The sequence below is a fragment of the Anopheles gambiae genome, chromosome 3 (assembly GCF_943734735.2).
Source record: "Anopheles gambiae chromosome 3, idAnoGambNW_F1_1, whole genome shotgun sequence".
In the NCBI taxonomy this organism is placed as follows: Eukaryota; Metazoa; Arthropoda; class Insecta; order Diptera; family Culicidae; genus Anopheles; species Anopheles gambiae.
The window spans coordinates 950,935-977,074 of NC_064602.1; the positions used below are offsets into that span (position 1 = coordinate 950,935).

Here is a 26,140-nt window from a genome sequence, read left to right on the forward strand (position 1 = left end):
CAAAAGTGCATCGGGTAGAGTGGAAATAAATGAAAGCTTTGCACCTCACCTCATCACACACACACACACACAAACTCTCAACGACTTGACGCAGTGAGCCATTTAGAATTCTGTCCATTCCAATTTGGTGTAATTGGGTCATGAACCAACGACTACATGGGTTTGGCTTTTACACTTCGGATTCTCGCTCTGCTGTTACCGTCTTGCAGTGGAAAGCGGATTGTTGCCACCAGCCACAATAGTTGTCCCCGCCAGCTCATCGCTTTCCACCCAAAAAAAAGGGGGGGGGGAAAGAACGATCCGAAAAGAAGACGAGTAGCCAGTGCTGCTGATAAGTGCCATGTGTCTCACAGCTTTGCAACGGAAGAATAGCCGGTTTGCTGGTGTTTTTGTGTAAGGACAGACGACGCCTAAAGTTATACCATTGCTTGCTACACGACGTGCGCACATACACAGCGAGGGGGGGGTATTAGAAAAAGCGAAACGTTTTGCACATACTGTCGTCACCTTGACTCGGTTGGTCGGTTTCATGCTGCGGTTACCTCAGGGAAAAACTATCACTCTGCCCCAGGAGGGATGGATGGGAGACAGCAAGCTTTCCACGCCAGCAACGTATCGAATAAAAGACCCTTTGCCCGGTGCTCGATTCACAGTCGATATTCGATGGAAAACCACACTCCACACTCCCTGAGAATGGTGTCGAATGGAACGCTTTTCCATTTTCGGTTCGCACACACAGATACACACACGCATCGTCACATCGTCGGGGTGTGGACATTGAGACGGGGGTTTCGGTGATTGCAGACGTATTGGGGGTGTCGTCTTTTGGCTTTCATGTGGTGCGCTAGGGCACGAATAGGCCATCACCTATAGCCTCAATGCCGGCAATATGTTTCGCCGGAAGCCTTTTGTTGCCGGGGGCAAAGGTGACCCGACACCAAGTGTCATCATCATCACCATCATCATCATTATGATCGTCGTCTACGTGATCATGTAAATCAAACATTTCATCTAGATGGGCCGGCAATTACGCGAGGAACAGTCTTGATGGCGTATGTCTTAGGCGTGGACCACAACAATCGGCTTCGATGGGGCACCTTCTTCTTGCTGTAACATGAGCGGGACAGTTTCGTGCATTAATCGAAAAACTTTGCACCATGACAGAACCACTTGACAAAGCAGCACACCCGGGAGCAGTGAAAGGAATGGGAGACATAGAGAGAGGAGGACTGGAAAGTTGTGGCTTTATTCGTCGCATTGAAAGCTCGTGCCTGGCCTGCAACACAATGTATGCAACACAATACCGAACCAACGGGCGTGGAAATTATTGACCGTAGCAGCTCGATACGGCCGTGTTGGGACGGAGTGCTGCAAGGCCTTCAGCTGGGCGACGATCCTGGTCTGAGTGTGCTCGCTGGGTAAAGTTTTGCCACACAAAGCATGCACCAGCTTACATTTCTCCTTACACCTTGAAGTTGAGATTCATGAACCGAGAAGCAAAGCGATGGAATGGAACAACTTTTTGTGAGCCGAGAAACTGAAGAAACTGTTGTAAATCCGTCGCTTCGCTTTTTTGACTGCTTTACATTCTTTCTTACTTCGGGGAGAGCGAGACGAGACGATGGTCCAGGAGAGGGGTTGTCGTCCCACTTTCGTCCCAGCTCTGCTAGACCATGATCAGCGGGAATCCGATAAGGTGCGCACTGTGCAGGACACAAGCAGAGAAGCGAGAGGAGATCTTTGCATTTACCTGACACTTTCCCTGGATGCACATGTCGAGACTGCCCGGGCGACATCTGGTACCGTCCTGCACTCGATTGGAGAGCTGCACGATGACGCTCGGTTCGTCGTCACTGATGGGAAAGGAGTCGCCGGCACCGGCCGAATCCGGCATATCCTCCAGCAGGTGCTGAGGTCGGCCCCTGGAACGATTGAAGTGGCAAAGAAAAAGTTGTTAAAACAGGTTATATCTGGAACGTGTGAAGCGACACGGACTGGACTGGTGGAAAAAGGGGAACTGTGTCCACCCCGTTTTTCTCCCCTTTACAGTTTGTCCCCATACGGTGCATTAGGCGGATTTGTCGGATTCACCGCCAACGCCAGCGGATCGGATTTATGATGGTCAGCAGTGTAAGCCACGTGCCAGGTGCTGGCCAGAGTGCTAGTGGGGAGCGTCTCCAGATAAAGTTTTGTCGAAACAAGCGAACACGCTCTATCACGATCGTAGCTCGGGGAGGGAAGATGGTTGTACGAGATTAAACAAGAGAAGCATAAAACTTGCATTTGCTGAAAGTAAATTCATTAGTTCGTCGTCACCGGTGCTACAGAGCTGCACTTTAATGATGCTGCAGCAATAGACGACTCCGTCTTGCAGTTTGTCTCATTCGTTCCCGTTTTTTGTGCGCAAGACGGGCGCGCAAGGAAAGGGGGCGAATTTGTAGCGGTGTGGTTTGAGCGATGGAGTAAAGATTGACCAAAGTTTGCCACCCAAGATCAACACGCTGATGGTCTTGTGTTCATTGAAATAAACAAAGTTTCATTGAGTTTGGGTAAGCGCAGTTGGGGTTGGGACTTCAACCGAGCTTTCGGGGGCTGGATGGGGGTGAGATTAAATTCATTTGCATAGTTTAGACTCTTTGCCAAAGTAAAAGTAATCGTTGGTTTGCGCAAAGTCGTTACATGAAGTGGCCAGAGCTTAGCCGGTGATTCTTTTACAAATGCATGCAGTTGAATGTCTTTCGAATGACGCTAGAGGTTTTAGGTGCATTTTTTTTAAATTTTGCTTACTTTTGACAGTCAGTTGTCCTAGTTTAAATACTGCTTACATTTAAAGCGTATTTAACGATGATGAAATATTTAAAGAAATGCAAAAGGGTGACACAATATTTTAAATATCATATTTTCTGTTATAATAATCACACTTGCTCGATGCAAGGCCAAAAATGTTAAGAGATCACATTTCTCTTTTCATAAGGCTCCTTTTTAGCATCAGACACGAACATCCTTCTTGAACACCAACATTTTACTCATTCTCTATCAAGTATTCAAGCATTTCCAGCCTGCAGGTGTAAGAACATCGGCGTACTTTCCCAAATACCTCCGTGCTGCTGCTATGATCCATCGACTTAATCGACGCTCCACCTCCCACCATCCCCACACCTTCACATGCATCGAATGCACGCGTGAATAGCTGGTTGAAACGCTGCCTACACAGCATCCTCAGAGACAGCGGGAGAGATTTGCAGCCAGCGGGTGATATATCATTGCCTCTGGAGCGTCTCGGCAAGATAAGAAGGTAGCGAACTCGGCCACATTCCACCGGAGGAGTGTCTTTGATCGAAGCGAGTAAGTTCGAAAAGTTTCCCTCCCGTTTTTCGGGAACCTTGGGCAACCTTGTGAGCACCCGTAGCGTCGCTGGGCGTTTCGCGCGTGAACGTTCTTTCAGCTTCGCTAAACCGAGGCTTAAATCATTCCTCCGCATGCTGGATGGAACTTTTTACCGGGAAAGTTCATGATGAATGTCGCTGACGCGGTGGAGCGCGAGCGGAGTGAGCGGAGTGGCAAGCTATCGCTAGCAAGAAATTGAATGTTCTACGCCGTATTCCCGGAAGGATCGATGCTCTTTTATCGGCCAGTTATCGATAGATTCGATGGGATGGTGGAGTGGAGCTTGGTACGGGATCCTAACCCCAATGCCGAGCTCCAATGCCGAATCCCGGATACGGGTATGCGCTCTATTTTTAGCCGAGCGAAAAGCCAAGAACCAACCGAAAAAGGTACGAACATTTGCTTTTAGTGAAGGAGGCAGCCGTACCGGGGGAAGAATAATTGATTTCTGCCAGATGACTGCACGTCGGGATATCGTTTGCCCTGGGTCGGCTCAAAGGATGATAAAAGTTAATTAGCAAGATTGAGTTTGATTGAATTAGGCGCGGAACGGACGGACGGGGAATTTCTTCTCGATCGCATGCGCGATCCAAGATGAAATGGTTCGTTTTAATCTTTCAAACAATTTGTTAATGTGCTGTGTCGGGATGAGTCAGGATCAGGATTTGTGCTTCTAAGGACGGAACAATCAGAATAAAGACGCTAAAAGATTGCCCGAAACACAGCGATAAGCATTAAAGCAGCATGCTCTAGCTTGGTCAACTTCATGTTTTACAAGCTGTGTAAATTTATAAACAATACTTTTATGAGCTCAACAACCTCTTCCGCATGCAGTCTCGGCATTGAAAATTACAGCGAATTAATTCATTTAATTCTTGCACGATTTCCCCGTTTTAAGCTGGCACTTTCACGAGCGATCATAAAAATGGTGCGTCTCGTCCGTGCTGCTCCGGGAACCGTGAAGGCGCGTAAACTGTGACTGCCCCGGCACCGTTTGATACCCCAGTATTACAAGTTATGAGCAGACTGTTGAATTTCATCATCATCTCTTCCCGGAATCGCGCAGATCGGGCCGCTCCTTCCAGCATTCTAGCTGCAGCTACTGAGGCATGCACAGGTCGGTGTGCTTTTTATTTTGCTTTCGCAGCTTTTCCGTCACCCGTGCAAACAAGCGCACACACCGTAACTGAGACGTTACAATTCGTCGAAAAATTACGATCTTCCGGCGGGCCTCGGCGTGTCGTGGTGGCGTCGTTCATCTAGTCTTTTTTTTATATTTTCATCTATTGTGCGTTTTTGCTGCCAGAAACGCGGACAGGCGGACAAGGCTTAATATTTTTTCTCTTAGAAAAAGAGGCGAACGGCCCAAAAGCTGTCCATGCGAGCGGCACGGGAGCTGAAAAATCGAGCACTTACCGGCAGGTGAGGGCGCACGGTTCCGAGTAGTCGTAGTGTGGGGTCCACTTCAGCAGCGCACCGTCGTACGGCACGTCATCGTACGCCGAGCATTGGTGGGCGCGGAAATCCTGCTGCTCCGGGCAGGGCTGCGCAGCGTGAAGAGTGGAGAGAGAGAGAGAGAGAGAGCGAAAAAAGAAGATAAAAATGAAGATTTATGCTCAATTACAATTATGCACGCTTCGCCAGACCCGCCGGACGATGGATGGGTGTGGGAGTAGCGCTCCTACCTGCATGTTGCAGATTTTATACCGCACCGCGTCTCCTTTGCAGCCGTGAGGTGCGTGACACCGGCGCAGCTGGTACGCAACGCCACCGTCGCACGAACGCGAACAGGTTGACCATTCCGTCCACGATGACCAACCTTGAGCTTTTGCTCGTTTCTGGCAAAATAGATGGTGTAGAGAAAAGTATCGTAAATCGAGTGGAAATTCTTGCGATCAGCAGGGAAGTTTAAAATATCGGAGTGATTGAATTCAGTCTTAGTCAACAGATCGATAAGGACGTCCCATGATGGGAATGTTAAGTGATGTATGGAGGTTTTAAAGAAGAAGTTTACTTGTACTAGTTTTGGTGATAATGGAATAATATGCATGTGTGTTCTACACTTTAAATACGGAAAGGAAAGACAGCTCACAATCTGTTCTTGAATTAAAATCACAGCTCCACTTTGCTCCACTAGCTAAGAGACACAATCCAAGAAAAGTTCATAACCACCTCGTCGATGTTCTGATAATCGGAAAACTAAATCGACTGTACCAGCTTAAGGACTAATTGCATCTCGATGTGAGGTAAATTGGAGCCACCTTTCCGTACTTCCAAAGCATATCGGTCTGCATGTGTTTTTTTTCGGTTCACTTTTTCAAATCACATTCTTACCTGTACCTCCTCGTCGTCCTCATCCTCCAAATCTACGCCCGACGGTGACCAAGTGCTTAGGGTTTCATTCGAACCACCTCGGTTATCTTTGTGTGTTGCCTTGGCCAACGTTAGGATCAGACACTGGAAAGAGAGAAAAAGAGAGCAAGAAACCCGTTATATCGTTAGCTGAAGTTGGCTAGGAACCGTGGCACAGTCGAAATGAGGAAAATCAACCTCAACTGTCGGTTATTGCAATTGCAACACGGAGAAAAATAACAATAAACGGAAGCCGCCGAAGGAAGATGCGGGCGAGGTTCGGGTTGGAGTGGTTGATTGGAAAATAAACTAAATTAATTGATTTTTAAGCTGACAATAATCGAAAATCCTCCACAGCAGCAGCAGCTGCTGCAGAACGTCTGCTAGTGGCCGCCATGCCCGGGTGGCATTTGCCGTGGCTTGAGCGCTTAATTGACTTCTCATTGATGGGAGCTGTTAATTGAACGCCATCTGCCCGGCTGGCCGTGGAGGACTTCTCATTCGCTTGGCATTAATGTGACATTTCTTACTCGACACGGGTTGGCACGGGTACTTGATCTTGTTTTTGCTGCTGCTGCACGCCGGCGGAACGAAGCGGCGAATATAAAGATCGCGCAAAGACACAACGCGCCAAAGCAGCAAAGCCAATGCACTTTCCGGCTTGTTCGGTATTATTGATTCAATATGCACTTCGAGTCGTTGCACCGCACGATTGAGGTTTTGCCTGACTACGGTACGGTACCGCTTTCTTGGGGGCTTTTATGTGGAAGCTTTCAAAGGCAAGAAACAGTACTCGGGGAAGTGGCTTGTGCATGCGGCCCGTTCAAGCTAGTGGTGGCCATGCTATCGATAAGCCTCCTTGAGGCTGAAGCATCGAGATTGGCTCGAGTACGGTAGTGCAGTGGCGTGTGGAGTGTAGATGCAGCGAGCGAAATATCAATTATGTGAAAATGGAAGGCTCATGCATGCCGGTGGAGGTGTTAGAAACTTAGAAACGGTCATTCGATCGGTTCTGGCTAATTAAACAATTTCGTGTGCTGATGTAGATGGTGGGGAGGGGGCTAAGATAGCAGACAGCAAGACGAGCGCGTTAAGCTGCTTGTAATTGCATTACATTAGGCGAAGGTATAAATTGCAGTAATGGATGAATGTGGTATGTGACTGAACTAGATAGACATAGAATCGAGGAAACTGTTTCCAATAGACTCAAAGGCATCTTAGTGAGAAATGATTTGATTGAAATGCACTGGAAAGGAGGGATATTCGTCAGCAAATAAGCTTTGAAAATTACAATAAGCAAATAATGTTCTACAGTTTGCATACTCTCAGACGTGTTCTTTTTGTACTGATACTGATACGAATACGCCAAAACCATACAACATTGATTTTAACAGAGACATACATTCTATAGACGATAAGAAATGTCTTGCTCATCTCATTGTGCAGTATCAACCACCCCTTCGGAGCGGATCGAATCTCCCGATGGGCAAACAAATTGAAAAGTCTATTTGATATCGAAAGTATGTGGTTGTGCTCGTTTGGTATGCATCACTTTGCAGATCGTCATTCCCTCGGCGAGCAAACGCCATCAAGCCATTCCACAAAACCATCACCAAATCGAAACAATGACACGTGCAGAAAATCTACCGTAAGCATATTGAAAGAAGTGCATCCGATGGCATTGTTACCTTCCAGCGAGAATCAAGACAAGCGGTAAAACTTCTCTGCTTCACCATCGAGAAGGATAAGAGGAATACAACAACACAAGGTAAAAGAACATAAACAACTCGGTTCTTGTGGGTCGTATTGGGGAAAGAGCTGCGTCGTTACGCTTCGAAGCTGATGGAAAGTGAAGGTCTCAGACGCAAGAGAATCATTTCATCGATCTGTGAGAGCTCTGTGTGTGTGAGGGCCAAGCTAAGCTTGGAGGAAGGCTGGTCGGAAAGGACGGAACCGAAGATACACAATTCAATTATGAGTCCAGTTTCGCTCCAATTGCATCGTTGGGACGTGCCTGGGTATAGGGAAAGCAAAAGTTAGTCCAAGAGTCCCCGATGATGAGGCGATGCCGCTCGGTATCTTGAAATCAATGCAAAAAAGGTAAGCTTGTGCATGCAGCATCACTCGGGGAGTATACGGAAAGCCTTTGCGCTGAAGTGGCTTTTTGTTCCGCTTCTTCCTCGGACCCTGCGGGGCTGACCTACAGCTTTGAGAGTACACCTGGTGCTCTTGGCCGGGTGTGCTTGGGATGGCATGGGCCGGGGCACTCCAATCGATTCCAGAACCAGAAAGCCACAGCGGGAGCAAAAGAGAAATAAAAGCTAACCTTTCCTTTTGCTGTGTGGTGCGATAGGACATGGAATGCTTTGATCCAGCACGCTCGATAAATGGCATTGGCACTTCCGTTTCGGTTGATGTGATTGATACACGTGACAGAGCAACATTCTCTTCTGTACGGCAGGTGTCGGTGGTGTTCGGGGAGGCGGGGAAGAAGTGCCCTGGTAGCGCACATGTTGTATCCTTTCCGAAGCAGTAAGGCAGGCTACGTTCGTTGCCAGCTGTTGAAGAATGCGGAACCCATCGCAAATGAGGAAACCATTGGGCTCTCTTGTGTGAAGATACGCTTAGTGGTTATGCTGATAATACTCAGCAACCTATCGGAGTGTGTTGCTACCGGTGCCAATGATGATGATGATGATGATGATGATGCAAACAGAAGCATGGATGGAAGGGATGACAGTCAGTTTTCGGTTTAAAGTAGCATCTTCCACCATGAAGGGTTTGTACTGTTCTCGCTGGAATGGCGGTGAAGCTCTACTAAGCTCTAGAGCCTATCCGTAACGATCGATGGATTGTGAAAATCCCTAAAAACGAATTATTCCCATACAACGACAAGCCTCGTCATCCTTGTGCGTCAGGTGAGGATGAAGAATACGTGAAAGCGTTCAATTGCTGGTACCATGATATCGATATCCTTTATCGAAACGGGGCTGACTGGAGGCTTGTATGCAAAGGCATCTGGGGGGTTTCGCCGAAAACGCTCCACCTGAATCCCGGATGAGCATTGTATTTGCTTGGGACGTAATTTTTGACGCCTCCTCTGTGTGGGCTTTCTGGTGGCATCCGGTCGGATAACTCGCTCTCGAAAGCCTTTGGGGCATGATTTATGATTTTGTAGCAAGTGCCAATGAATGGTGATGAGGTTTTTTTTTTTGCTTTCCTTCGCTGCTGCCACTGCTGCTCATCACGCCTGGGTTTGGAATGGCTACAGGGATGGATCGTTTGAGTGACCATGGCACCGGTTGACGAAGATGGCGAAGCTGAGTGGCTATTGAATGGAGTTGTGTCGGGTTTCCATCATAACCAACAGCTTTTTTTCTATTTTTCGTCCTGTCCTTCCATTCATTGCCGACTTTATCTGCGCGCTCGTTTAACCGTCACCCGTTTCGTATAGGCAAACCGTTGGAATGGACACTTTCAAGTGGGAACGGCTTAACCCGAACCAAGAATAACGTAACGCTCCGATCCATGGGCAGATAATTTTGATGACGCTCCCGAGCATCCCATCACGGTGACAGAGGGCTTGCACAAAAGCATTGAAACATGCCCAAACCAGACTTCAAACGTGTTGAGTTTGGAACTGAATAGGTCGATGATAGTTTCCCGCAGTACCAGTAGAGCTCTTCAGGGATGGGCTCTTCATTAGATAGTTGCCCTCAAATGCAGACACTCGGGTCGGTTTCATCGTTGATAGCGTACCGGGAAGGCTGTATCGTAACCGTCCGCAAGGCATGCTTTACTTGCGTTTTAACACGCCCCAGTCAACAAGGGTCGGCAATTGTTTTCAAATCGGTAGAGTGATTGAGTTTTAAAATTCTGATTGTAATTTGAATGGTGTGTTTGTTAATATTCTGTCAAAACGCCATCGTACTGGTGGCGTTTGATGAGCACAAATTGATAGGCTGAATCATTGCAACATTTTTTCATTACGCTAGAATAGTCAATAATTTTTAATATTATTTGAAAATGAATTTACTTCTTTAAATCATTCTAAAGATTTCTTTTCGTAGTCTAATTCCATGGAACCGAGTGATCTGGCTCAGCAGGATGGTTGATTCAATCTCTTAAGCACGCACGTGGCGCTTCTAAGTCAGCCTAATTTGATGATCTTAAACCACAAGCCCGCTAGTACAATTAATATTGAATAGATTGAATTGATTGCGGTGCAACTGCATCATTCATGTGGAAGTCACCTAACAAACTATGGAAACTGACCAATAAACTGAGAACTTGACAGTACGTTTTATATGTCATTTTTAGCGTATTGAGTTTGCAAAATGTATTTATTAATTTAACAATCGATGTTGTGTGAGACTTTATGAACAACTTTTACGTGTATGTATGGCAATCATTTCCCGAAAATTAAATTGTCTACGCTCATACTTCGAAATTTCATAGGCAATTCAACATTCCACTTAAAACGCTGAGCATCAGCCTAATTCAGATTAATTCAGATATTCCATTTTCATGGACAAGTCCAACCGGAACCGGAAGGAAATCTAGCTTATGTTTGGTCATGGGCTAGCCTTCCAGGTGTTGAGCGGTCTCACCCAGAGTAGCATGAGCACAAGCCACATTCGGACACACACAACTCCACACTCATGCACACATTATTATACTGTGTTTGCATCAGTATGCGAGATTGAAAATGTAAATATGGGTGCTGGGGAAATGGTTCCCTGCTTGGATCGGTCGTGTCTCAAGTACCCCGAGAGTATGTCAATTATATGGGATATCTAAACTCGGTGCAGTGGTGGTAGAGAAACGGCTCTCACCGCTGTGGCCCCTGCCGAACGACTAGATGACTGCGAAAAGTGGTCATCGAGTTGATCCAGCAGCTTGGCACTTGGCAAACAGCGACGTCCAATCGGCAGTCGAACGATGGCGACCGTTCCACACTACCCGTCGGGTCGGGCAAACAGATCTATGGCACATTCACTTTACAAAAATAGCATTTACATAAAAGTGTTTGGATAAAGGGCACTCGAGCTGCAGGGCACGGGGGGGGAGGCCACCGGTTGTAGGTATGCCACGATGCGGTTGTTTGAATCACTTTCACCTGCACCATCGGAGCGGTCGGCGGGCGGAGAGTGGGAGAATTGAAGGTTGAAAGGCGTGCAGCACCGGAACGACTCCGGAAAGCACTTCTAGCACCGTCTACCGTTGCAACGTTCCCCGCCCGGTACGGTCCGGACCACATTCCGGCCACCCAGCACCGAACAGCCCCAAATGGATCGCTCGCTCTCTTATCGCAAAACCGGAGCCATTTTGCTGGCGGGATTTATTTCCCATTCATTTTCCGGCGTTCGAATTCCGGCACACTCGACCTCTCACAGTGCCAGTGCTACGCGCCGGCAGCGAGCGAGGCGCAACGGGCGAGGACATTTTTAAAATAGACTCTTCCGATCTGTCTTTTTCCCGCGCGTGCACTGTGGCATAAAAGCAACGGAAAAGCACTCGATAGTGCGGTTACTCCGGTGCAGTTCGATGGTCTTGGCTCTTTTCACAGGTGTGTACGTGAGTCCTTGGAAATAAGGAGGGAGACCGAGCACGGGGGATGCCACTTGGGGAAGCACTCGGGGAGCAAGATAAGTGAGTCGGTATTATGAACCATACGCTTCTTCATATTTTTGCGAACGAACAAAGTGGAAGCATCCTTATCTTATCCGACGGTGCATTTACTTGGTCTCGTTGAATTGGCGTTGGGTTTTTTTTTTTTCATTATTATTTGTTGGCCCTGACCATCCGGCTGTGTGGTTGGGACAAATTTTTAATAGCGCCCAATTGAGTAGATCTTATCCCGTATTAGAAACTGGAATGATTTATAGCGTTTAACAAGGCGAACGATGAATAGGGGTTTGAATTTAAATGTCTTTTTTTGTATATCAATTACGACACTTCGATCGATCGTTAAGCGCAATCAAATAATTCGCCTATCCAGTCGCTTATGCTTCGCCGATTACATACTGCTAGGCGCAATTTGTAACAAGCTGTTCAATTATTGTACATTTCGACGCTTGACTTGTCTGTTTTTCTCTTCATTCCACAAATTATTCCCCCATTGAAAACTAGCCGCCCAACTCGAAAGCCCCAAACACACAAATTGGTTACCGAGTTCATCACACCCTACACTCAGCGCTTTAGTAAGCCAGTAAATTAATTACTTTCCCCCTTTTGTGGCATCAATTCGTACCACCCTTAGCAGTGCGGCATTGATTCACTAACGAAGGGCGTAGCTTATGGACACTCATTTTTTCTTCGCCTCGAAGCGGACCGATTTCCACTTCAACGCTGATTTGTTGGTCTTGATTGAGCCAATCGTAACGGGGAGCAATATATTTCTGTATCGTGTTTTTATGCTTCATTTTTTTCGCCCGTTTCCCGGTCCGTCCGGTGTATCGGAATCAGTTGCACCGATCGGTGGACGTGATAGTGCAATTATTCCAGCAGGCTAGTCTCGTGGAATGTGAAACATTTGCCAACAACACGCAGCATGGGTGAGGATGTCATGTTTGTTTTACATTTTGTATCGTTACAGTACAACGTTCCAAAAATATCTGCCCACTACCTAGGGTTTGGGTGGGAAACGGTGGAGAAAAAATACGATTCTCATTCAAATGTTGCTTCGTGGTACTGCATGTGCGTCGTAATCTCTTCACCCATTCGCAACCCAGCGATTCATTTCGCATTCGTTTTCATTCGTCCCACGCCGGATCGTTCCCATGATTACAACATTACCACCTGCTCAGCTCGGGACCGGTGGAGGCGGCGAGGAAAAACATTGCATATAAAGTTGTTTGTGAATTTTGCACTTTGTTGTGAATCATTTTACTGTCACTGCTTTGAAGCAAGCGCTCTCGTCACACGTTTCTTCAGGAGAGCCCGAGTGAGTGACGGGATTGAACTTCGTTTTGCATGTCACACGTGCCACCGGGACCGCTCAATCCTTCACCGTGTTCCGTCCGTCTGTCCCACATGTTGCCCATGTTGTCAGTGGCTCGAACACCTCACACCAGCACGAGATGCATTATTCTGTTTTTATTATATTTTCCACTTTGAGTAGTAAAATTCATGAATATGATTAAGCATAAAACTCTGCAGCGGCCCAGCATACCGGTGAGCGGGGGAAGGGCTGCGATGGTTTACGACGACGATGCAATTTTTCGTTCTCGAGCTTCGAGGAGATACGTCGCCCGGGGCGCGAAAAAAAAGTGCTCGAGAACAGTTTTGTTTTACGGTGGCCGATGAACGATGACGATGAAAAGTTCGTTCCGTAACGAGAAGTGAGTTTTGCCACCCGGTTGTTTTCCCAAGTGTTTATTTCGAGCGCTTTTGTCGAGCGAAGGGAGCCAACGCTGAGACAGAACATTCCCCGGGCACAACAAAACTGGAAAGTAACTACACAAGTTAGATTACGTTGGGAAAAAGTGAAAGTTTCCCAGTGGCACGTGCGTGCACGGTTTCGTTTGTTTCATAAATGTCAAGTAATTTAAATTGCAGTTTTAAAGCGGTAGAAGTGTCGCTGCACACAGTGGGATAAGTACAATCTTCTTCAGTTCGTTCGGGATTTCGGGAAGGTTAATAAAGTGGAAAAGTTTGAGTTGCTTGAGCAGTGAATTTTGTGTAAGTGATTTTCGCTGCTTGCAAGAAAGGTTTTTCAGATGTATAATAAGTTCAAGAAAATAGTCATGTAATCGATGTTACGGTGTAAAGTAAACTTAAGTTGATTATATTAATTGATTCTGCAAACAAAAAGGCTTAAAATCATTAACATGTGTGTTCATAACGTAAACGATTCCTCAAATTTTACGCAGCATGGTGAGCATGGGTTTCCTTCAATTGTTGCGTTTTTCCCGAAATAGTTAAATACATGCTGTACAGTTCAGAGTAATAAAAACAAGCAACATTTCTGTAGCAATTAAACGCAACAAGCGTACCCGCTGTTGATATCGGTCTAAAGCGATTAAAATTTCCTTCCTTCCAGTCGCTCGACTCAACATGTTGCCGTTACCATTACCAACCATTCACTCTCTTCAACCCAATTCGCCACATACAATGCACAATCGATGCTGTAATGTAATTATAAATATCGAGCTTTTCATCAACAGCTTCATTTCTGTGGCTCCACATCAAACGAAACCGGGCAGCAGGGAAAGCGTGTGGCCCCGAGTGCGGGATGAAATATTCCATTCATCCTTTTTCCGCCGGATACTTTTCACACATACACGCAGGTACATACACTCCCTGAGGAGATATGTGCTGCTGTGTTGGCTGTGTGGGTGTGCGATGCTTGGAGGGGAGTTTTACTTTCCACCAACAACTCGTCCGTATTTATGTGTTTTTCGTTCGTACTGGATTATCCGACCATAGTATTCCGTCGGTAGGCCACACCGCTCGGAGTTTTCCTTGTTTTGGTTTCATCTGGCGCGTTTTCCCTTTTTTCCTCGGGGCTGGAAAAATCCCCGGAGGCTTTCAGCTCGTTCAGCTTTATCTCGTTTAAATACGCAATCTTTAAACATGGTACACAAACACTCACACACGTGTGGCCATACACACACACAAACACTGGGTGGTAGCATTAGGATTTTCGGGAAAACACAGCCCCGACTTCCCGTTTGCCACCCGCCCAGCAAGGGATGGCGGTAATGAATATTTTATCAATTATTAAAAGTTAGCATGATTTTATTAGCCACATTGGTTTGAATATTTAATTTTCGTTTTGGTAGCGCCCGGCCACTGCCCGGGAGCAATGCCTTTCGGTCAGGTTTGCAGATGAGGGAAAAATGAGCCCAAAGTTTACCATCCTAATCCAATTTCCCCTTGCGCTGGACGTGGCGCAGAAGTGAAAGTTCGTGTCCAGGCGGCTCACTCTTTCTCTTACCAAAGAGGTTTTCCTTGGGATCCTGTTCACTTTCCTCATCCCCGGTGTTTTTTTTTTTTCTGTTACGCCCCGGATGTGTGGCCGTGTTTCCGACTGATCGGTTCCCTCCCGGATGTCTGTTCACGTTCCGCGTAAGTTCCGTCCCGCAGTGACCGGCGGGGAGGTTGACATTTACGCCTGGCCACTTTGCGCTCAAATCGACCTTCGCCAAAGGGTGTGCAAACAATGTTTTCAAACAACATAGGGTCATTTTAATCAGTTTAAATGTGACCAAACAGCCTACCACGGGGAACAAGGGAAAACGGAACTGCCAAACGGACGACCCCGTTGTAGCAGGCGACACCCGTGACGCCGAAGCAGATGTGAATTTTTGTAGATTGGATGTTATGCAAATTGTCGACCCTTTCTTATGTGGGCTTTTTTACGCTCGTGTGGCAAAGATGGAGCTTTTTGTGGGTGTGTGTGAGACTGTGCGTAGTATGTAAAGAAACAGTGTCAAACTCGTGCGTGCCATGCGAAGTGCTAATGGTTTACAGCGAGCCTCTTCGCATTGGTTTTTGGCTCCATTCCTGGTGTACAAGATGTGGAGCGTGTTAACAGCGAAAGGATCGTGTTGTTTTGGGGGTGTAGAGTGCCATCAAAGGAAGGGGGTGCCAAACAGGCATGTAATTCGTGCGATAATTTGCCACATGATTCGCTTTTATGTCAATGTACTTCCATTTACAGACATTAAGATTGCCGTCTTAATGGCCTTTTAGGGGAGCGATATAACTCTAGAAAATGGCTTAGAACGAACAGATCCATAAGTCTTTAATAATATTGGCTCAATTTATTGAAAAAAGTGAAAAACAATATCATAACAAATAAAAGTATAGAATAGAAAGTGAAGTGCAAATATCAAGCGATTGATGATCACACCTAAGCAACAAAGTTTTAGTGTTTTGCCACATTGATAATCTGATTAGGTATATAATTTAGCACATCGCTTGAGATACTTTGACACCGTCGAGACAACATCAAACAACAAATACACACACCCAAACACCAAATCAAACTATCAGCTCCTCACCGTGCGAATGTTCTCATACGGTCCCCAAAGCACTCGCCTTAATCCGATCCGAACCGTTTCGACGCTGACTTGCTTACAGTAGTAAATAATCAAATAAACCCTGTCAAAGGTTCTGGGCGAAGACTTCTCACACACACACACACACACACGCCCAACCCAACGACACCCTCCGAAATCCCAATGCACATCTCACTTTCGCTTCGCACGTGCATATTGATTTTAAATATTTGATAGAATTTTAAGAGCTTCGTGCTCGTGCGCTGATGTCACGGCACAAGGTGCATGGTGTGTTTTGGTAGAAAGAAAATAGTAAAATCTAGGCACTTGGAATCTTGGAAAACTAGAGCAAAGCGAGAAAAAAAAAAAATACAGATAGAACTGTACCCAATGGAAGGTGTGCTCTGCCTATGTGCTGCCAGCAGTGAAGTACGGGTAATACGAGCTGCTGTTTGATTGTTGTCGTGTATCGTCCCCATCACCATTGCTTTGCGGGAGGGAAAACCCCTCCCACGGTACAATGACAAGATCCAAGAGTGACTATTCGGAGTTGGTTCACTTATTTTTATCAACGCTCAAGGGTCTGGGACGTGGTGAGGAGGTCGAGAGACTCCCAAAATCCCTCGGAAAGCAAAAACAAAAAAAAAACAATACAGACAAAACCTGTCCGCTGTGCGGTGCAGAAGCATCGTCCCGGTTACCGCTTGGCCTGGTTGGGCTGAAGCGGGAAAAGTGTCAGCAGCAACCAGAGTGCGAGCCGCCTCTGCAGGCACCAGAGGCCAACGAGATTGGCTGGAATAAAAGTTAATACATTATGGAGACGATGCCATTCGGTGTTTGGGCCGTAGAAACTCTCGCCACGGTAGGCACTCCGAGCCGAGGAAAGAACCCACCGAAAACGTAGCGGCGACACAGGACGCAGGAACCGAGCGAGCGCATGTTTTGGATGGATGAATCAGGACACATTCCAGAGAAAGGGAGGATTGGGAGAGGCGGTCGAAGGGACACGGAAAATAGTCGCGCCTGGACGGGAAGCGATGCGAAACATTCCCCATCTAATTGACTGACGGAGGCTGACAGTGTTTGTAAATTATTTATCAATCTTTTTCCCTCTGTGTGCACGGGTTTTGTACGCGGGCACGGGATTTGTTTCGGGAGGAGGAGAGGGGATTGGACTGAATTGTTTGCCCACGGGAGTGGTGGGAAAGGTTGCGGCAGTACTTTGTTGGTGTACTCGCTACCGCAGCACAGTAACATGCGAGGGAAAGCCAACCGTTACCGCTCGTTACTTTCGGTCGATTCAAACCAAAATGACGATGGGTTGACGATTACGGAACAAATGAGTGTGATCAGTGTGGGTCTTCCAGTGCTGCGGGCTCCTCGGTCTCTGCCGCTCCGTAGAAATTCATCTATTTGACGAACCTGACCGGTTTGCAAAACACAACAATCGGTTCGGGGGCTACCATGTCGCTCGAAAAGTTCACATTACTGCTAATGAAGAACGACATGCGGCAGTTACTAGGTACTGGGGACTTAACAAACACACCCAGATACACACACACACATGGAGGAACAAAAGAAACATAATGTACACAGATGTTTCGAGGAGCGATGGTTCGCTCGAGAGAAGGTACCGTCTGCAATTGGGCTTCGGCAAATGGTGGTGCATAATTTAGAACAACACTCCGTCCACGTGAATGGTTCATTGTGGGGACGTTATATTTAGCATGGACAGCCTTGAAAATGTGTTATCCAAACGTTACACGACGCCATACTTCGATCGGGATGGGTTCGAAAGAAACGAATAAAAATAACGCGCTGCAATCAAGTGACATTGAGCCTTTTGCAATAAAGTATGCAGTTTATGTATATGCGACGATTCTGCAAACAAATATTTAGAAATTTAAACAAACTTTTCGTTATCGACATAAATATTTATGCATCAAAAAACATCCAAAATGACAAAAATTAGTGTACGATATTTTGTTTTTGAGCTTATCCTTGCTCATATTATTGCATTTGAAACCACCACCTAGACGCTTGTTAGGCTCGATTATAGTTTCATTTTCTTGGGTGCATAATTCACCAAACCGCACATTGCATTTCCCACCCCACAAGGCACACGATATTTTGACAAGCGTCATGTAATACTTTAAGCATAATTTAGAAACGTTGCAACCCGTTTGACAACCTGTCTCCCGTTGTGCAGCCGATGATGTACTGCAACAATCAACATAACAAAGGTCGCGCGTATCAAGTGTCCTTCACCTTTCGGGGCGCAGTGCAGCCATCGCGGCGTCGGGACGGGGTGCATTTTCGGAAGAAAGTGGAAGAGAGTAATAACCGTACGCCTCGAGAGCGCAACTTCACTGAAGATTCATCACTAGAGAGACACTTGATTGTGTGCACTCGAAGGAAAAGTACTTTTCACACACACACACACACACACACACCCACATGCTCTTGTTAGAAGAATGGGGAAAGGGTGGGATAAAATGTGCCTTGTTCATTCTTACCCGAGAGCATGTATGACAATTTCACGTAACGTCTAAAATGGAGCAACGATTGTCGAGTGCTTAATGAAGTTCCTCGCGTGTAGGCGAGAGTAGGGCAGGTTTTTTTTGGATGTGGAAAGCAACATCATTTGTTCGCGTACACCTTAATTTCGCTATGGAAATTTGGCCCAAAAATTGATCGTCGTATGACTGTTAGAATGGGACGTTATTCAAATTTTTGAAGGAGAACTCCACTTCTTCGCTCGGCTGATGCCAATCGTGCTCTTGTCAAGCAAGCAGAACATGTGACGACACTTTTTTCCCCGGAATCACTTCCAATGAATAAAAAGATGTGTAAAGAGGATGTATGTTGGTGTGTGAGATTTGCTGCAGTACCTGAACGTCCTGATACGATCTGCTTGCTGTGCCGGGGGCAAACCAGAGTAAATATATTCGTAGCAATGTAGGAAGAATACCGACCGGGTGTGGTGGTATTAAGTTTCATTCTTGACGTGTTCTTTGGTGTTTTATTCTGTTGAAAATTCAGCTTTACCTGTTCATGCCAATTTAAACGTTTTTTTCTCACTATTCACAACCTTTTTGTGAAAGGTAGATGTTGCTTTCAAATATATTATTAAGCTTGATGCAAGGGAAATAGCGTAATGTAGCGTAATTGATCTTTTCAGGGTGGATCAGTTGACAAGTGAAAGAAGCAGTGTTTGAACCTGATATAAAAATGAGTCTTTTTTTCAGAACCTTTTCTTAAAGCCTATGTGCCCTTTTGGTCTCTTTAAAACAATGTTCCGCATAAACTCAATAAAACCGCCACCATCACCAGACGACAGGCACGTCAAAACCGTCTGACGAAATGAGGAAAACCGAATAATCAACCAACTTGTCAACAGCAATTTCCCACCCCAAAAAGCCCAAAGAAATACACAGTTTTGTTAGTGATAAGATAAACCATCCCACGAGTACCCACCACTACCCCTTCTACCAGACGGGAAACTTTTTATCCACACCGAACGGCGAAACGAGCAGCAGCGGACGTCGCACAAGGTACGGCGCGATAAATTGAGTACGATCCGGAACCATTAGGCGAAAGATTAAACTTTCAGGCGATCGTGAACCGGAAACACGCTAAGTGACAATTTTTGGATGGAAAACGCGAAGCGTCGGCACCAGCCAGCCAACCATAACGACTCGTAACTGCCGTACGGGGTGGGCTGGCGGGCTGGCCGAAGAAAAACAATCGTTATGCTTCACCGGCGCAAACGGTTATGTCGATGGTGGCGCGGCCCGGCGAGTGTCCGCGCTGTAGGATCCAACCCAATTTAAAAAGTTGCCATTAGTGTGCCCCGGGAAGCAGGGAAACGGGTGCAAAGGCTATCGGATTTTCGCACTTGTGAACGGATTTGAATAATCATTTCACTCCGAAATCGGAACAATTGGGCTGGGTGACGGGTCGGCGGTCGGCTCGTTCTAGCGTAACGGGGCTGAGCTACTGTCTTCCCAGTAGGAAGTGAAAAGTCACGCAGGCATTGATGTGATAGCTGCGATGATGATGATGATGGAAAGGATAAAAGTTCGTTCGATAGGTTTGGCAAAGCAGCGAACGTGAAATCGTGATTGTAGTTTAAACCTTTGTTTATGGAGTAGGATTTTGGAGCATCGATGGGAGGGATAAGAACCGTAAAAATACATCAAACTGTTGTGAGGAAGTTTTTGTCTTCGAATAACGGTTCGGATGTTGTATCAAATTCTGTGTGCATGGAAAATTCATGGAGACGCCCAGTACTTTAAAGAAATGGAGACGCATGGTTTTTCACGCAAGCAACGAGCAGACGACAGCACTGTACTGCCTCCTACAACAGTTCAATGGTTTGAATATTTAAAATAAACAACGCTACGGGGAGATTGCAAAACCTATCGTATCGTCTTGCACGCCTTAACCTTTCCTAAAATACAATCAACCCGGTTAATGAACCATCTACGGGTAGATTGTATTTGAACATTTTTAGCTAATATTTATCGACCATCAGCATGATGGGATCCGGCCCCGCCTCCAACCGCCACTGCAAGCGTTATGAACCACGAGCTACGAAGTTTCACAGAGATTTCATCCAAGCTGCCTGCCTTTAATTACGCCATTTCGGATGGATTGTGTGCGCGTAATGTGTTTTAATTTTCCCTGCCGGCGGGATACACGTGCTCGCATTTTCAAACAAAGTCATTCGCCATTGTCTCCTGTACGCCCAGCAGCGAGCACAGTAAACACTTCATAAAAATTATATAACCCACTCCGACAACGCACGCCCCGTCTTTATCAAAGTGCGGACTTACGACGATGGGGTTAAGGTACTCTTATGGGAGGTTTCCCAACACTTCATTCCCCCCTCGTCGTCAGCGTCGTTACAAGACGACAGCTGCTAGCTGAACCCTCTCGCAGCTTAATGACACTTCGCAAGCAGCATAAACATGAACATGTTGTATTTGAGTGTAGGTATGTGTGTATGAGTGTGTGTGTAAGCGCTCGTTGCAGCTGCTAGAAGCAAACCATGAGCGGACGGCACGGTTCATCTTATCATCTTTTAACCCAAGACAATCGCCACCGTCACTTTTCCTAACCATGGCGGTGCTAGTGGTGGTGGCGATGGTGGTTGTGCGAGCGAAATCAAGTTGTTCGAAGGTTAGTTGTCAAGCCGTGGCCACACTGTGGTAGTGGTGTTGTGTTGGGGAACAGTGGTTAAACAAAGAGAGGGAGAGAGAGAGAGAGAGAGATCGAGGTGCTACTTACATAAATTTATACTAAAACATTTAAGACGCCACCGTGTCTGCGTCAATGCCTCGTATAGGGCGACGAAAGCCGATAGGGGAACGGGGTGTGTGGGTGCAAATTTGCAAACATGATGAAAGTCAGCTCCATCTCGCAGCAGTGAAATGCGCAACCAAATTCCAACCGTCCCCGGCATGCGGAAAGGATGCCGATGAAACGTTACAACCGCTGACAGTCGCGTGCGGGGAAGGATACACCTACGTGTGTGGTTGTGTGTGTATTGCAGACGGCGAGAACCCAATGTGGTAGGATGGAGGATAAAACGTAGAGGTAGAGATTTTGATTGGTGTGGCAAAACGGTCGTTAAATCGATCGAATATCAAATTTTAGTACGCAACGTGCTAAAGTCTCACGAGTCCCATACGTTCCATTAAAAAGGGAATGTGTTTGTTTAGGGATGGGAAGGTTTCTCGCTTTAGCAGCGGGTGGGTGTTGTTACCTGTCTCATGAAAGCAACGGTACAATGATGTGGCTAAACGTGAGCGTTCGGTTAAATGGGTTGGTAGAGCGAAAAAGAAAACGACTCGCCGAATCGAGGACGTGTGATAGTTTCGGTTTAATCGAGACCTTTTCGTGACGCAATCAAGGGCCGGGCGGGTGGGAAGAGGCCCGACAATGAAAAAAAGAGTGTCAACGTTATTTTGCGGTGGTTTGTTTCAGTGTCATTCACCGTGGTTGACAGGTTGTTGGTGGGGACATTCGAGGTCAATGCGGTTTCAATTACACAACCGTTTGTTTTAAGCGACAGAGCATTACAATGTTTGATTAATGTTGCACCGGATTCAGTTGATTTAACATGGCATACTAGCCATAGCTTGCAATACGTTGATATGCTTCATATCAACATAGTTCGTAATACATTTTATCTAAAAACTATCAATTTTTACTCTCACACAAAATCTACGGAACATTCCGTCTAATAAATAGATCTCTGGAGAGGCGCATGATCAGCTTCATTTGCCTAATCATGTGGAAATGGAAACCCAGCAGGGAGGGAAAATAAATTACACTCCACGCAAACCCCAGATAGTCCCAGCGAGCAAGCACACATACGTACGCAGAGGCATGGTCGAACCACTTGCTTAAGCACACACATACACTCATGCACAAACACGCAGACAAAACTTTCACACATGCTACAGCCCACAAAGCCCACTTGGCGTCTTTTTCATTATGAAGCTAAACTGTACAACAACATGTTAATCGCATTATCCCGGCTTAGCAATCCAACGATATCAGCTCCCGATCCGAAAGACTTGCCTCCTCGCCTACGCTGTGTTCACATAAAATATAGCACTTTACCGAACCGAAGCCACACGCCAGCATAACCATCCGGCCCTCCGACTTCGAACAACACACACACACACACACACGCACACGAGCACGATGATCTGGCCTTTCTGGGCCCAGGCCCTCCCGGAACAGACACACACAGCCGCTCGATTATCAATTTTTGAAGCTAACCTGTTCATAGATTTTGCTTTTACTTACACTTTGGGGAGGCATCATTTAGTCTCGATACACCCGGGCAACGAAGGTGCAGATTTTGCAGCTTACGATCAAGCAAAGAAGCGTGCCTCCGCGGCCTCCCAGCCCCCGCTCCCGAGGCTTTGTGGCCGTGGGTATGTTTCCCTTTCAATTTGATACTATGATATTGTTTGCGTTATCTGTTTTGTGTATCTTTTCGGAACGGGGGCTCGATCGTGCGGTGCGCCCTGGTGCTGGTGGCAAAGGTACACGATTCGTCCGGAAAAGGATGCCGGAGACACATGCACACATACACGTAAATTTGGCACACGCATTGTGGGGCCAATGAAGCAACAAGGGAAAGGTTCGCACTGTGAGCATGGACAGTTTGCAAATGGACAAGTTTTGCAATCTAATGAGTGTTTTTTTTATAGTTTTATCTTATAGAATTCTCGTTGAATTAGACACATTTACAAGAAACACAAGAATCATAAATCGTTGATGAGGTTTTTTTTATAATTCTTTGTACAGTTGTTCTTGAAATTAAACCACAAAAAAGAGAATAGGGACAGAAATTCTAGCATATAAAACAAATCAATCTAGTTCCAACCATTCCAGACCACGTAAAGGCTTGAATAATTGGTGATTCGTCCTCATTTTTTTAATGTTCTGAAGAGCACAGTACCTCTCAAGTTATGATGCAACGATATGAAAAGAATGCATTCTGGATTTCCCGAATTAAGAACCATTCAACGAAAGCACGTCGAGCGGCGGTTTGATGGATGAACTTCTCTCGGAAGGTCCGCTCAACAAAGCACACTGCATTGTGCTCTTTTTACCCAACCCAACGTCCACTCGCCCTCCACGTCACTGGCCATATTTCAGCCAGATAAAATCGGCACCCATCACCAATATCAATTAATTCAACAAATATCAGCAATTATAATAATGCCCCGTTTCCATATTTCATCGCTGGAAGTAATCCTCGCGGCATACGGACGACCTACATTCCGGGACTCTTTCTCTCTCTCTCTCTCGTTATGTATGTGGTGCATTTTTCGACTTTTCCCACGAATTACGTGCCCAATTCGAGCGCTCATATCCATCACGCGGGTTCTTGGTGGCAGCGAGGATTTTCTCCCCCATGCCTTCCCTTTGTTGACATTCAATCCCTCGGATTTGGTTTTCGCTTAATTCTTTCCCATTTATTTTTTGTTTTATATAAACCGACTGAGATGCACCGAGAGTGGAAGGTGTGGAAGATGTGTTTGGAATGTTGGTTTGTATAGTTGTTGTTCGGATTCATATCGTTTGCCTTTCATTCTTCGATGGCACACGGATTCGGCGGGATCTTTTTTTTTTTTTGAGCGCTCACACACCCCACACCTGTACACGCTGCACAGGACGGAATCAGATAAAAGCGGGTAAATATTTACATAACTTTGATTAATTTGTTCATCGTTTCGGCCTGGCGGCCAGCGTCCACCATTCGCCATCCCGTGATGGTTAGCTATTCTTTCGGGGGGAGCACTGCGATTGTGTGCTTCCTTACACGATTATCAAACACAGGAATCGGCAACACCACGGTGATCCTACCGGCTGGACAGCGATAAGCATTTGTGTTTGTTGATTCGAATTCCAAACTCAAAAGAGGGGAAAATAAACTCTCCCGGTGGAAAACGAATCAAACAGCAAACAATGGGATGCCCAAGAATCAATGCATAGTGAGATTAAGCTGATGGAAACAGGATATAAAATGTGTTTTTAGCTTTATTTTCTTCCCACCATGCGAACGCGTTAAAGAGACGTTGCTCCTACGCTTCTTTTAGGAAACAGTGTGTAGCGTGGGACAACTTTTAGGGAAAATCTATTACGCTATTTGCTGCGAATTGTTTGTGCATATTTGTACACTTCCCGGAGAAAGGTTTGTGCCTCCTCCAATGATTCGTTCGCGACTCAACTTCAACCATTCTCAACTGGGTGGAAAATCAAAAACCATCAACCAACGACACCATCACGGTTTCTGTGTTGTGCCGTTGTGAACTTGCTCCTGCGGAAGACATTGTGCGCCTTAATCTACCCCGAGTACGCCCGAGTTCCGCGCATCACCAAACATTTCCGCCGAATAGGTTTTCATTTCTCGCAACAAAGCAGCTTCATTTCGTACCGTGCGCTTAAAGACGCGTAGCGTCTGTTCTTTCGCACTGCTCATCCCCGATAAGCTCCCTAATGGAAATGGGCGATTTAAATGGAAAAGCGCGTGAATCGCGGGAAAAACAAAAGCCTATCATTTGGACACCACTTTCCATCTCTCCAGGTTCGGCTGTTGTTGATCAACAAATGTGCGCGAGCAAACGCAAATTAGTTCTTCTGCTGGCACGAGCTTCGATACATTGTTTTGTGCCGCTGTCGTCGCTTTAGAATTCAGCGAACGTTCATTATGCGATGGATACAGCGTTTTTGGCCCGAGATTGGAGAATGGTTTTTAACGAACCTTTCACAGGGGTGGTAGTGGTGGCGTTAATGAAAGGAAGCGTATGGATGGCGTGGGCTGGCCGTGGGTATGATTGTTTATGAGCGTTGTTTGTTGAATAACTAATTTAATTCTGATTCATTGAGTGTTTTGTTGGTTCATTATGTAAGCTTTGTTTTTACTAACACTCATGCAATCGAAACATTTTCCATGAACTCACAATTTAAAGTACGCTTATTAATGTATTTTATGTGAATATAAGTCAAACAAGTGTTGTTTAATTATGGAACAGTGTTCATACTTACTAGTAGCAATATAATTTCCTTGTAATCCATTTTTATCAACTTAGATCGGCTACCATTTTTTATTTCTTATCTGAAAGTATAAAAACGAAAGATGATTGCAACGAGATTAGTAATGTTATTAAGAATTATTACGCAATTTCAAACATAAAATTCATACAGTCGTCGCTCAGAGAGCAAGCGCCTTGCAAAATTATCAGGATAATTCAAAAAGTAGATTATAAGCTATTGCCCCTTTAACTCGACGCTTCGCCGTCTTCAATCATCAAAAAATTATATTTGCCCAGCTGCAAAATGGTAAAGCTGCTGCCATAAACTTACAGCCAATTTGAATGCAATTTAACCAGTCTCAGAGCTCTGGGAATGGAAATAAAAGTGACTGTTAAAAATCGAGCCCGCCGTTTATGGCTTTGATGACGCGAACTGCTCTACTGGCTCTACTCTCGTGCCGAAAGCTGCATGAAACTTTTCGATAATGACGAGCGTCATTATTCGAAGGCAGCGGGTTGTTGCGTTTGGTAGAAACTTTACACTCGACGTTTCCAGTGTAAAAGCTCTCCCTTACAAAGACCCCAAACGGGGAGACGTGGTGGGATAAACCCGTTCGTGAATATTGTTTTATTTTTCTCTGCCAGTGAATGGGTGGAAAATGCAGAGTTACGAATTTCATTTGCATTTATTTTATGGTCTGGCGGGTTTGCACAATTCGAGCGTAAAGTTTAAGAATGAATGGTGTAGGTGATTGAGACTTTATTTGAGATGAATGATTGTTGCGTTTAGTGTTTGAGAGCTGAAGGTACAACAATTAAGACCACATTTCG

General features: G+C 45.9%; 1 protein-coding gene across 9 annotated transcripts in view; it reads right to left on the minus strand.

Annotated features, from left to right (window-relative positions):
- LOC1278170 (protein madd-4) overlaps positions 1 to 26,140 on the minus strand; it is a 119,736-nt gene that overhangs the window by 26,031 nt on the left and 67,565 nt on the right. For all 9 annotated transcript variants that reach the window (XM_061656286.1, XM_061656285.1, XM_061656289.1 and 6 more), the window contains exons 3-7: positions 25,323 to 25,392; positions 5,722 to 5,844; positions 5,073 to 5,225; positions 4,804 to 4,931; positions 1,751 to 1,922 (exon numbers count right to left, since the gene is read on the minus strand). In XM_061656286.1, coding sequence (XP_061512270.1) covers positions 1,751 to 1,922; positions 4,804 to 4,931; positions 5,073 to 5,225; positions 5,722 to 5,844; positions 25,323 to 25,352 — 606 coding nt within the window. In that variant the 5' untranslated portion in view covers positions 25,353 to 25,392. The remainder of the gene's footprint in view (positions 1 to 1,750; positions 1,923 to 4,803; positions 4,932 to 5,072; positions 5,226 to 5,721; positions 5,845 to 25,322; positions 25,393 to 26,140) is intronic.